This window comes from Platichthys flesus, chromosome 20, assembly GCF_949316205.1.
Source record: "Platichthys flesus chromosome 20, fPlaFle2.1, whole genome shotgun sequence".
NCBI classification, from domain to species: domain Eukaryota; kingdom Metazoa; phylum Chordata; class Actinopteri; order Pleuronectiformes; family Pleuronectidae; genus Platichthys; species Platichthys flesus.
Genome location: NC_084964.1, coordinates 5,527,400 through 5,540,531, shown reverse-complemented (window position 1 = coordinate 5,540,531; position 13,132 = coordinate 5,527,400). Strand labels below are relative to the sequence as shown.

The following is a 13,132-nucleotide window of genomic DNA, read 5'->3' as shown; positions in this document are numbered from 1 at the left end:
ACAGATGACTGCAAGTATTAAGAGATTTACCCTGCAGGCTGAGTTAAACAAAAAGTCCCTTCAGCACCTCTGTGGACAAAAAAGTCCACTACTTAAAACTGTTATGAAACAAAATCTATATATTAATATAATCTTTCACTTTCAATGACTCAATGTGACATGAAGTCACCAAAACGCTGATGAGATCATACTTTTTTTTAAGATCAGTCTGCTGCTCACATGTCTTCGTCCCGGTCTGTTTGTTTGTAAGCAAGGTTACACAAAACCTTCTGGGTTGATTACCAAGAAACTTGGTGGAAGGATGCTGTATAGATAAGGAAAGAACACATTACATTTAGTTGAGGGTCCAGATCAGTGGGCGGATCCGGTTTGTTTTTCTTCACTTTCTTTAACACGGCAAGAAAAACCTAAGCTTCTTCTCTTTAAATAAAAACAAATGGTATAAAACATATAGTTTTTTTCATCAATTATGAAAAATATGTGTAATATTCCCTATTATCATGAGTTCTTACTGCCACTTTGGATCAGCATTAGTTAATTGCCTCACACATTTCATTCATAGTCAATCTTATTGTAAACAATTTTGTTTGGACTTGACTATTGATCGATGTTGATATACATGTTTTTTTTATTTGACAAATGAAAACACAACCCACTAAACTCCAAGTGTGAAAAACAGTGAGACTGAGGTTGAGTCCATAAAAGTTTTTGTTTAATGTGTAAAATAAAGTAAAAACTACACAACAGTCGCTCAAACCAAAGGGTGCAAAAATATTTATTGCTAATAAACCTGTAGTCAGTTGGTGTATATTTGCTTTATATTTACAATAATAGAGTACAGAGGAATGGGAATGTGAAAGAAAAAAAAACTCCCAACCATTTAAATAAATACAATGGGACTGCCACTGAACAAGTCTACAAACAGAAACCAACTCCAACAACTCCTATACAGCTGGATGATTGCAGTGAGAGAGAGAAAAAACAAAAACTCTAAATAAATTTCATATATATATTTAAATTATAGTTAGTGAATCCCGTCGTACACATTCAGCTGTCCCCTTTAAAACAGACATCTCAGATTGACCCGAGGAGAACAGAGGACGTGTCTGATGTCATTTTAATATCAGGCTTTGATGAAGCAACCTAATAACGGAGTGATGGAGCGTTAACGTGCAGGCCTGAACGCCAGACTCATTCCTATGCTTTCGCTATGCAAGTAATACTCACTCGTCAGTATGTGGTTGTGTTTCAGCCATTAAACATCACAGTTAAGCCTTTGGCTAGCAACAGTCTAGGGAGTTAAAACAGTAGCTTACACAGTCATAGATTTAGTGTACGCAAGACAAATGCTCAATTAAAAACAGTATTTACAGTAAGACATGGCAGCACATATAATAAACAATACAAAAGTCACAGTTAACTGAAGTGCATGGAATGCAAACTCTAGACATGAAATTCAAACTTCATACCATGTTTTTTTAATAATATATGATCTGTGTTTGTGACCAGTGTGTAGTGTTACTAAATAAGAAATAACAGAGCTAAAATATAGTGGGCTTCTAAACATGCACCGGGGTGGGTGGACATGATGCGTCAGAACTCCTTTGTGTCTTTATTTTCAAACAGGTGAAGTCTCTGCTCAGCTGTTAGCCCTTCCTTTAGACTCTGCGGGGAGGAAGAGGGGAGAAGCACAGGTCAGTGATAATCAGGATCAACCAGGACTTTCTTCTCTGGACAGACGTGTCGCTCTGAGCAGGAAGTGTCCGTGTAAACCTGTTGTCAGCCAGTGATTAAACAATGTTTAACCCCTGAAACGCGTGTGACTATTAAGTTTTGGTGGATCATCCCTTTAAGATTATTAGATGAGTCAAACATGTAACTCAACACACTAACATACACAGTCTGCATTTATATAGAGCTTTTCTGTTCTTGATGACAGTTCACATACACACGCACGTAAATGCAGCATTTTATCTATGAGAGGTTTGGGGTTTCAGTATTTTGCCCGAGGACACTTCGGCATAGGATAGAACCACAGACCTTCTGGTTATAGAATGGCCGCTCTGTCCCCTCTGCCACAGCTTCCACTTTCATCTGAGATTGCCTTTCCCATATGAACAACGCAGCAGGAGATTCTCTGCTCAGACATGGCTATCTGACAGTGTGTGATTGATGTATGACAGATGTACTGATTTTTTTTTGTTTGTTATTTATTTTATGAATTGAAAAAAGTATAAAAACTTGCATTTTCAATCAGTTTGAATTATCTATCTAAAAGTAGATTTATTGACATATTCAGTTACATATTGGACTCATCTGATCCATATTATAGCACCAAGACTATAGTGACTCATTCACAAAATACACCAGACACATTAGTATATATTATTACTATAAACCCAGCGATAGGTCATCACAATGTAGTGAAGTGGTGACTCAGTTCTACGCTGCTCAAAACAATTAAGGGAACACTTAATCGTCACAGTATAACACCAAGTCAGTAAGACATCAGGGACATCGATCTGTCCATTTAGGAAGCACGAGTGAATGTGAATCAGTTTCCCTTGTTTTGGTGCAAATGAAAGTGACAATGGAGAGGAAAAAGAGATACGAGACCGGCTGCTACATGAGGAGAGCTGGTCAGGCCCGTAGAAGGGCATCAACCCAGCAGCAGGACCGGTACCTGCTCTTTCGTGCAAGGATGATCAGGAGGAGCACTGACAGAGCCCAACAAAATGACCTCCAGCAGGCTACAGGCGTGCATGTTTCTGACCAAACTGTCAGAAACAGACTCGGTGAGGGCCCAACGACCTCTAGTGGGACCTATGCTCACAGCCCAGCACTGTGCGGCTCAACTGGCATTCGTTAGAGAACACCAGAATTGGCAAGTTTTCAGTTACTATGGTGAAATTCAGGCAAGACAGATCAGCCTGTGATTTTAATATTTTACTTTGATTTTCAGTTTGGTTTCGAATCCAGCCCTCAAAGGGTTAGTGATTATGGTTTCCATTCACCGTTGTTAGGTCATTTTGTTCTCAACAAATCTTACAGCATGGTGTGTTCCGTTAACCTTTTTGAGCAGTGTATTAAGAAATTTAGGAGGACAGGAGGAGGCTCTCAAACCACCAGTGGGTGCGTCTGGTTTGGTTTACCTAAGGGAGAAGGGGAGGGAGGCCTACACATCCTCAGCAGCCCTGTCTGTCCTAGGGAGTGTCTTGACTCACAGACTGAGGACAGAAGAGAGCGTTAGACTACCATGACATTAATTCAGCGTCATAAACCCAAGACTGGTACTTTGATGGAGTCCCAAAGTGGATAGATAAAATGTAGCCCAGAAGGAACAGTGGGCTTGTGACGCTGCATGCAGTTTTGCACAGGACCTCAAGATGGCAGCAAGTCACTAAAAGCCGATTCCCTGCCTTTGTTTGGTGGGAAAGTGCGAATGTCTCAACAGGATGGCCCTGTCTGCTGTGAAATGACACAATGGGTGATACAGTCCTGTGGATATCCTGGATTAATTAATCAATATTACACTTGACCAGAAACCCACCTTCGATCTCAGGGTGCGTTCTGAGCGCTTGGCTGCAGCAGCTGCCATCTTGAGGATGTCGGGGTTGCTTTTGGATTTCATGATATCTAGAAGGGAAATCATGACAGAGTAAAATAAGGAAATAGAGACAGGATCTAGTCCCGAGGGGTAGCGAATGCTATTTTAGTTGACTCACAGGTCCTTACACAACAACCACTTGTACGAACGGTTTAGTTTGTAACCATAGGCGATGAGTCATCTAGAGAATCCCTTTCACCATGTGTCTGACTTATCAATTAGAATGTTTGGAGGTGGCCAAACAGTTTGCAGGTTACATTGTCAACAGTCCCACTTTGATTGGACAAAAATGTGTTTTTCGATTTACTTTATGAAGCTAGGAAGGCCATACATTTCATTAAAAGAGATAAAAAGCTTAACAATACCATAATCTTAAATGTCCATTGTGTTAGATTTAGGTGAAAGGGATTTATTGACAGAAATTTGATTTTTTGAAGTGAAGTGTGTTTCATCTAAATAATACAAATCATTGTTTTATTTACCTTAGAAAGAGCCCTTTATATTGAAATACTATATATGTACATCATGTTTCTTGTAGTAGCCCAAACTGGACAAACTAAACACCCTTTGAGTTTTTATGAAAACTCAAGATTACCAGAGGCTCTCTTTCATTTTTGGAAGAAGGTGGGGTGTTCAGCTGCAACATGCAACTTCACCACTTGATGTCCCTATATTCTACACACTTCAACTTTAACACATTTGAAGTTTAAATATGTTGCAGATCAAAATCAACTTAGGTGAACATACAAATAAAATGTTGAAAGTTAATCAATCTCATTTCGATATTATGATTTTATATGCATGAATAATTTAAGTATGTTCATATTTACAGTTTGTGGTTGCTGGTGAAATTCTCTTAGGGTATTTATAAAGGAGAAGCAGCCTTATATCATCACCTTTATGCTCTCCTTACTCCTCATATTCTCTATACAGCTTCATAGCAACAGCCATGGACCACTGTTTCTTCAAGAAGGCTGTTGTTAGTCTGTCACCTCATGTCAATTCATTTCTTTCATGGTGATATGCTGCTTTCATGTTTGATTGTGATTCCCAGTTGAATTAGTCACGTTTACATCTTCAGTCAACAGGAACCTGCCTCCAGTCAAATCCCTTTTTCTTTGACAATTGTGTGAATCAACCTTGGCGACTGAGGTTACAACCCGGGTCATGTGCAAGGAACCTGACGAATCAACAAAGGCTACATCATGACAGAAAAGACCCAATCAGCAAGTGATTGTGAGTGACTACGTCATCGTTTCCAAACGTCTCACTTTCTCCCTGTCCAGGCTAAAACATGGCCAGCAGCATTTACAAACTTCTCCGCTTTAGCAGCTCTAAAACTCTGGAGTAGTGTGGATGCCAGGTGTATCCGCAGAACAGTAGATGATTGATTAAAATGAAAATGTAGTAGTATGGATGTAGCCCAATGGAGCAGAACAGGGGGGCCGTGGATGATGGTAATGTTGAAATCTGAGTTTCAATGAGCATTTTAGAGTTCGAACTTAATGTGCCTCTCGTTTGAAAATGTTAATAGTATGAAGGGCTCAGTGTGAAGGACCAGTTTGTGCTCTGTACCGTATCCCACTCGCTCCATCTCCTCCAGCGACGGCTCCCCAAGAGCATCGTGGGCCAGCTGCAGCTGGTCTCTGAGCCGCCCCAGATCCCGCTCCCCTTTGGCCTTGACGATGCTCAGCTCTGTGTAGATGTCCTTGTACTTATCGGTTGCATATTTCTTGTCCTGAAAACACATTGTTTGGCAGTTTAGATAAAGCGCACTAGAGTCGACTCTCAGCTAGGAATTCCCCATGTCCCAAAAACAGAACTAATTAAAAAAAAGAAACACGTACTCTTTGGGCAGATTGGAGTTCGTCCCTTAAGGAATTGATTTCCTGCTTCAGGTACTGGACCTCAGACTCCTTCACCCTCAGCATCACCTGGAAAACAAAAGTATGAAAGATGATGTTGAAAACAAGAAGTAACAGACTCTTTGAAAGAATTTGCCTGAGGAGAATGAGCTGCTTCTTGAAGCCTCAGACTTAGTACAGGTGCGTTTTTATGACCTTTTATTTAACAGAGAGGGGACAAAAACGCACATTTTTACATTTAATTGCGTTAAGTGGTTTTGTCTATTGAACCTTACTTCTAACTCATAGAGCTCTTTCCCCTGTATCGTGGTGTGTGCGTCTCCGACTCCGTCCTCAGATGCCATGGAGCGCATCTTTGTGATCTCTGCTGCCAGACGGTTGTTCAGCTCCTACAAAAGCCACCAAAGAACAAGATTAGAGCAGGTGAAGTGTTTTCATACTCACTGTATCACACAATGCATCCCGTGATAATAAGAATAAGAGGTATAGCTAATGGATGGAGGAATGTGTTGTGTATATTAATGAGCGTCATGATCATGTGTTACAGTGCGTGTCTGCACCTGGTTGTGTGCGTTGAGCTCCTGGTTCTCCCTCTGACACTGCCTAAGGGCCTGCCTCTCGGCCTCCAGTGCCTGGGCCAAGTGGGCGTTTTCCAGGCACTTCTGGGAGTACTGCTCCGACAGCACCTCAATCTCTCGATGGTAGGAACACAGCTCCTCCCTGAAGCACATTAAAAAACCACACAGGGATTAAAAAACACCACCAGTGAGAGTCCACGAGAAAGCAGCCAGCAAATGCAGCAACGTGTTCAGTTGGTTTGGTGAGATGCTAGGTTTTTACTATACATTAAAACCTGAAGCCAGATTAAAGTTTGTTTTGGTTTCATAATGATCTGTGTCAGTAAAACTGTGTCTCCTTTGCTACTGCAGCCTTAAACCACCAGGGGTTCTCTGTCTTCTCTATCCCTAAGGACACAGCTTTAGGATCAGCGAGTAAGAAAACAAACCCTCCACTTTACTCCGATTTTCTGTCATTTTACTTTACTCTTCAATAAAAAAAAAAGTTGGCTGAATGACAAACGTCGTCCTTCAGTGCCTTGATAAGTACAGTATGAAGTAAATGTTAATGTCGCAGTTAAGAGAACGTACTCATGCTGTCTGGCCATCTCGTCCATGTCTGCGTTCTCTGCGTTGTTGTTGGCCTTGCGAGCCCTGTCCAGCTCCTTCTCCAGCTCTGAACGGTGGGCGTTCTTCATCGCTTCAATTGCTATGACAGACACAAAGACATTTAATAACTAGAGCGCAACATATGCTTTGATAGCGTTTCTAACAGGCAACAAAGGCAAAGATGAATAAAAACTAAAAGAACACAAATATCTCAGGAGGAAAATGCATTGGCAATGAAAATGTCAAAAGAGCTTTTTCTGCAGTGTTTACCCGAGATGGTGGCTGCCGTCTCCTCTGCCAGCAGCCTCTCTTTCTCCTCATGCAGATTCTCCAGCTCTCTCTGGTGTTTCCTCTGCAGCTCATCTATAACCTTCTGATGGGACTCCTCCATGGCAGTGAAGCCCCTCTCACAGGTGGCCTGTGACAAAGGAGAACAGGGTGCAACTGTTAAGTTCAGGGCTCGTTTGGATACGGAGCGAAAGGTTCCCCTTGACTCATATGAGCTGGGCAGGAGAAAATAAACCCTGGGTCCTAAAGTATAAGCCAGAGCAGATCATCCATTTATCTCCAGCAAATAACTTGCAAGCAACAGCCTGTTAGCCACGAGCAAGTAGAGCCTGTGTGAGCACAAAAGGGTTAAGAGGAAGGACATGATACACAATACAGTAAGGAATGAAGAGACAATGAGAGGAGAGTGCCAAACTTTAAATAAAATAATCACATCCATCTTCCAAACTGTTGAACAGACCGTCTGCATATCTTAATTATTTGGCCTTTATGAGATCAGCTTGTAAAACTAGCATCTCTACGTGATGTGCAGGATAGGACAGAGAAATATTACATTACACTGCTAATATAACTATAGTGCAACTTTCCACAAGAGGGGATTTCAATGGCCTTTGCTCTAGCCCAACCCAAAAGCTGACCTTGCTTCCGTTCTCTATTCACTGCCTCTAATCTGAGGACTCAGTCAAGGGCTGTGCCCCCTTCCCTCTCTCTGCCAAACAGAGGAAATGGAGGTCCAGTGTGTTTTCACAGGGATAAAACCCCCTGAGAGCTCAGACCCAGGAAACAACTGTGAGACGATGAAACGTCTCCCCCACAGAGCAAATGTAAACTTCCTGCCCAACATCAGACCAAGCAGCAGCTTTAATTAGAGCCATGTCAGGCTATGCCTGTGTGTAAATACAGTATATCCTAAGTCATGGCAGGGGCATATATACTGTCTGAGCATCTCAACATCCAACACACTTTTAAATGCATCAACATAAGTAAATCTTACTTTTCAACATAAGTCAGAACGTCACCCATGTGGTTCACCATAGCAAACTGAAAACTGACAGTTAGCCTCAGTTGCTTTGCATCTACTATTATTATTATTATTATTGTTTTTACAATATTTGTTAGATTCTGCTGGTTTAAAAAGTTAGATAGAGACCACAATGAATGAAATATAGAACCAGAATTACCAACACCATTACTGAAGTTAAGGTGAATAGAACAGAATAACCATAAAAATACTAAGGTATCTCAAATACTACAGGTAGATACATTAGGTCTTCAGTCTTTCCCTAAGAAAGTTGTTCAGTCCCTGTATACAGCATCCTATCATTTTTTTAAAGTTTGAATAAACCATGCAAGTTAGAATACTTTGTATTTCTTACATCAAATGCCATGAAAAGACTCAAACAAGTTGGAAACAGACAGTCTATTAAATTGTAAGATCTGACCAAATCCTAAAAGATCAAATATTTCCCCCTATACTGCAACCCTTTGTTGTGTCCAGCCATGCAGATAGTGTCAGTTAGATTTTCAGAGGATGTCAGAAACCTGCCATGGAAACGTTTAATTTGTTTTACAGAGACCATTACAATTTTCCATTTGTGGAATGGTGTGATGCTGAGAACAGTTTTTTCTTCTTTTTCTTTTATCATGTACTATATATAAAAATTGTATGGTTCAGGATGCAAACTCCATAGCTTACAGCATTGTTGCTGAGCATTGATAAATAAATTATGTACTGGACCTGTCGAGTTTTTATGAAATACCATTATTATGGTACAAAGGCAGTATTCCCTTCATCTCCAAACCAATCCAACACAAAACAAAACTACCTGCAGGGCCAAAGACAAGTGAGAAAAGATGTGGTATCAGAATAGTAGTTTGATAAAATAGTCGGAGTGAAGGTATCCTTGCTAGCCTTTTCTAGAGCTTTCAACCACACATTCCTGATTTGAACAGCAAATTAAGTTATTGGATAAGATCTCAAGGACTGTATAACTTCTCATTGTGTAACAAAAGTTCCATACTGGGGTGACATCATCACAATTGAGACTACATCCATACTAATAGGTTTTAAAAGGCATGGCTACTGCTACGTTACACCCAAAAAGGAGATTTTCATCATTGTATCTAGTATGTTTTGTGCAACTGCAGAGATGATAACCTGCTTTCTATTTACACTGGAACGCACAATAACCCCTTTAAGGTGTGCTAGCATAGAAAGGGATTACTAATGCAAATCTAAGCAATCTTTTATTTTATTTTATACGCTGTTTGAGAATCAAAAAGGTATTCGAATGGGACTAGCCTGAGCCAACAACTTTATTTGCTTCTTAAGACTGTGAGTTGCAGTGGAGCTCTAGAAAAAGCTAACAAATTGAGCCAAGATCACTTCGCCGAAGAATTGAAATGTTATGTCATCAAAGGTTATTGGGAGAAAAGGGGGATTTCATTTAATTTGTTAGTAAACAACAGCCAAAGAAAAAGAGATAAGACCCTCACAAATTAATCTTACAGGCCTAATGATATCTGGTGATTTTGAAATATTTAAAAAGAATGTGAGGGTCAACTCTTTGCCTTTAACACAATAACAAGGAATAGCTGAATCAAAGGGTTCGATTAATAAGCAGACTTACTGAGGAACTCATTTCTGAGCAGACAAGGCTAACATGGTAGCCTTCAATAATCAAATAAAACAAACGTGTTTGTTTGATTGTTTTCATATATCATAATTGATCAGTTACTTAAAATTCAGTGAGTGATGCCGATGAAGCTTGAACAAAATGGGTTCCTCGGTAAACAACTACTGTTGCATCAATGATCACATAAACTTAAAGGAGGTTAGTTTTCATGCAAGACAGGGAAAAAGTGGTTTAAGGAACAAGAGCGACAGTGTTAGGAAGGTTAGGAAAAGGCAGTAGGGGACGGGGGAAGAAGAGGGATCTGGGAATGCCACAAAGGGACACAAGGCATCACAGATGGAGGACGGCAAGGACAACGAGCGCTTCCACCTTCAGTTTTTCCAGGTCTTTCTCGTATTTCAGCCGTTGAGTTGAAACGTCGCCCTGCTCTTTGCGTCGCTTCATCTCTTCCGTCATGACTGAAACTTGGGTCACCAGCTCTTGAATACGCTGCTTCAGGGTTGGAGTTTGGGCCGAAGCGTGATCTGTTGAGTTCCTCTCTGGGTTGACTGGACTCATCATGCTCCTCAGCTCTTCCATCTCCCCATCAAACCTCTCCATTAGGTTTGACCTTTCCAATTCGTGCTTCTTCTTGAGGTTCTCCATGCAGCTAGTCAATGAGTCAATCTCTTTCACGTTTTCCTCTGACCGGAGATGCAGTGTTTCGCTTGCTGTAGCTATTTCCTGCCTCATCTTTTCAGCTTCCTCCTCATAGCCATCTTTGACTTCTTGAAGCTCCTTTCTATGACTTGCTATCATGTCTTGTAACTCAATGGTTTTATCCAATGAATCAATGGGCTCTCCTTCAATCTGAATCATCGTTTTGGGCCCCATAGTGGTTTTTAGAAATCCCTCAGATAGCCGACCCTGGAGATCGGTTAGTTTGGACTGGAGATCTCTGACAACTTCTCTTAATTTGGGACAATTGGGACAGTCCAAGCCACAAGTTTGACCTTCTGTCTGTTTATGCTTTAGCTCTTTCTCATGCTGGACGTTCAACCTAATGATCACATAAGACGTGCAGGCTTCTTTGAAAGCTTCAAGCAAATAGTCACAGGGCTGTTTTTGCTCACAACCAAAGCTCGATTGAGCCATGGACAGGAGCAGGTCATCTTTATCAAGCTTTACCTTCGACGCAAGCTGCTTCAAACTATTTGACTGTGCCTCCAATGTCTCAGTTAACTCTTTAAGAATCATAGCATTCTTTTCATTGTCAAGCCAACTGTACATGGATTCAAAATCTGGCTTAGTCACTACTTCACTGTAAACATTTGCTTCTGAACAAATCCCTCTCGTCAAGATCATCAGCCTCTTCTGTGCCATCATCTGTTCTGCCACACTTCTCCCACTGCTGCAATGAGTTTCCTCTTGAAGTACTTCAGTGCCCAACAGCTGACTCCAGAACTCTCCCTCCACTACCAACCTCACATCTTTTGGACTCACATGGAATGACTCTTCGTTCAAAGAACCAAATAAAGTGCTTTTTAAATCGCTAAGCATTCTCTCTACATTAACATCTACTTTTCCTAACATCTCTACAACTTGATTAATTGCCTCGGATCTCATCTCAACCTTTTCCACTACTTGCTTTATAAGTTCTTTATCATCGACCTGCTTTTTTTCTGCTGCAACACACTCACCAACGTTCATTTCAGCTCTTCTTTTCTCGATTTCTAACTTCTCTTTAAGCATTCTTATTTCATTTTCTGCTTCTTCTAGTTTCTCTCCACTGACTTTCTGATATTCCTGGTTTAGTGCCATTAGTTCGATGTTCCTAGCATCCAGTTCAATACAGCGCTGCTCTGTGGACTGCAGGTTTGCCTCCATTTCAAATAGCTTTGTTTGTGAGGCTTCCAGCAGCTCGTTGAGTTGCTCTTTTTCTGGCTGCAACTCCTCATCCTCATATTCTGTCGGGAAGCCCAGACCTTTCAATGTGGCATCTTTCAACTGCAGCTTCTTCTCTGTGTCTTTAAGGGTGTTGCCAAGCTCCTCCAACGTGACAAGAGCTTCATGGAACCTCAAGGATTTCTCATTCAGCTCCCTCTCATAATACTCCCTGTCTATGGCGTTAGCTTGGTTTTCAGCCAGTTCGGCTTTTAGTCTTTTCAACTCTTCCATTACTAGATGATGCTGTTTGCCGCCCTGCTGGCTGATCAGCTCAGCTTTCAGTCTGTCTATTTCTCTGTCGGCCTCAGTCAGTTGGTTTACTATCTCCTGACAGCGTTGTTTCAGAGCTCCATTTTCATTTGTTAAAAGTTCAACCCTCTGAGAGAGCCTTCCGACTGTCATCTCATTTGTCTCTGAATGGTTTTCAATTGTTGATAGGGGGCCGTAGGGGCTTTGTAGACGTTCCAAATCTTGCTTCTGAACTTTCCCCACCAAATCCTCCGTCGTAAGAAGACGGGCTTCATATTCACGGATGATTTCACCTGCCTTGGCTAAACTGTTTTTTATTGTTTCATTGTCTATCTCCTGCTGGTACTTCCATGTCTCCAAGAGCTTCTGAAGTTGATGCGTCTCTGTTGTGGCTTGATAAGTATAGGATTTCATCACTTTCCCCAGCTCTGTTAGAGTGAGTGTATTACCACTTATCAAGTCTTCTAGGTCCTGAATTGCCTCTGAGCTGTCCTGGAGCAAGATGCTAACAGTTTTTTGAACAGTTTCAGGGGGAGGGCTTTCCAGAATCGATGGATCAGAAAAGTAAGGTTCCTTGATGGGGAGGTGAGAAAGCGAGAGGCCAAGCTGTGCCTGCATATTGCGCTTTTTCAGTTCTTGCTGCTTCAGGAGCTCTTTGGTCTCCTGATACTTCTTTGTTAAACTCTGTGCTTGAGAACTAACCAGTTCGGGCCTCTTCGTCTGAGGCGTCACATCAGCCTCCAGACCCAAAGGGTGCTCCAGCTTGGAAAAGGGGACCAGACAGTTGGTTAACACAAAGCAGGGGAGACATTAAGCTTGCTAATCATTTTCAGCGTTATCTATCAATCATTTCTCTCAAATTTCTATTAGACAGGGATATTACAATTAGCATTCCCACATGATGATCCCAAATTATGATACATGAACAGCAATTCAAAGGAAATTCAAAATCCCCTGAGTTTGAATGTGGAAATAAAAAGTAAAGGAAAGAGGTTTAATGGCTGGGGTTAGTTAATCATATCAGAGCATGCACATTAAATGGTTAAAAGTTACTTAAAGTTGTAAGTTATGCAATATTAGTTTCAGCTGGAAGGTTTACTCAAGAATGGAAGGAATACCAGGTCCTACACACATTTCTGATGTTTTCTGGTCCAAGCTCATGTTTTGTACCAGAGCAATTCTTTTCTGAATGGAGATAGTGAATCGTATTATTCAACATAAGTCTAATATAGACTTATATATTTTCAAATGTTCTTTTTAATTCATTGCAAGTCACCTGAATGTTATGTTTACAAGAGGCAGCCCAAAACAATGCACACACTGTATCCTAATAATCACAGAAAAGTCTAATTTGAACTCAGTTGTAAACAAATCAAATCATCTAAAAAGTATTCA

The 13,132-nt window shown here is 41.0% G+C and overlaps 1 protein-coding gene across 5 annotated transcripts in view; it reads right to left on the bottom strand.

Annotated features, from left to right (window-relative positions):
- Positions 1-759: 759 nt before the first annotated feature.
- mprip (myosin phosphatase Rho interacting protein) overlaps positions 760-13,132 on the bottom strand; it is a 40,144-nt gene continuing 27,771 nt past the window's right edge. For 2 of the 5 annotated variants that reach the window (XM_062414123.1, XM_062414124.1), the window contains exons 16-24: positions 9,932-12,499; positions 6,909-7,056; positions 6,621-6,738; positions 6,033-6,192; positions 5,748-5,861; positions 5,455-5,541; positions 5,183-5,345; positions 3,551-3,636; positions 760-1,665 (exon numbers count right to left, since the gene is read on the bottom strand). In XM_062414123.1, the coding sequence (XP_062270107.1) occupies positions 1,594-1,665; positions 3,551-3,636; positions 5,183-5,345; positions 5,455-5,541; positions 5,748-5,861; positions 6,033-6,192; positions 6,621-6,738; positions 6,909-7,056; positions 9,932-12,499 (3,516 nt within the window). In that variant the 3' untranslated portion in view covers positions 760-1,593. Of the gene's footprint in view, positions 1,666-3,152; positions 3,228-3,550; positions 3,637-5,182; positions 5,346-5,454; positions 5,542-5,747; positions 5,862-6,032; positions 6,193-6,620; positions 6,739-6,908; positions 7,057-9,931; positions 12,500-13,132 lie in introns of all 5 variants that reach the window. The other 3 variants (XR_009924804.1, XM_062414125.1, XM_062414126.1) reach the window with 3 other exon arrangements.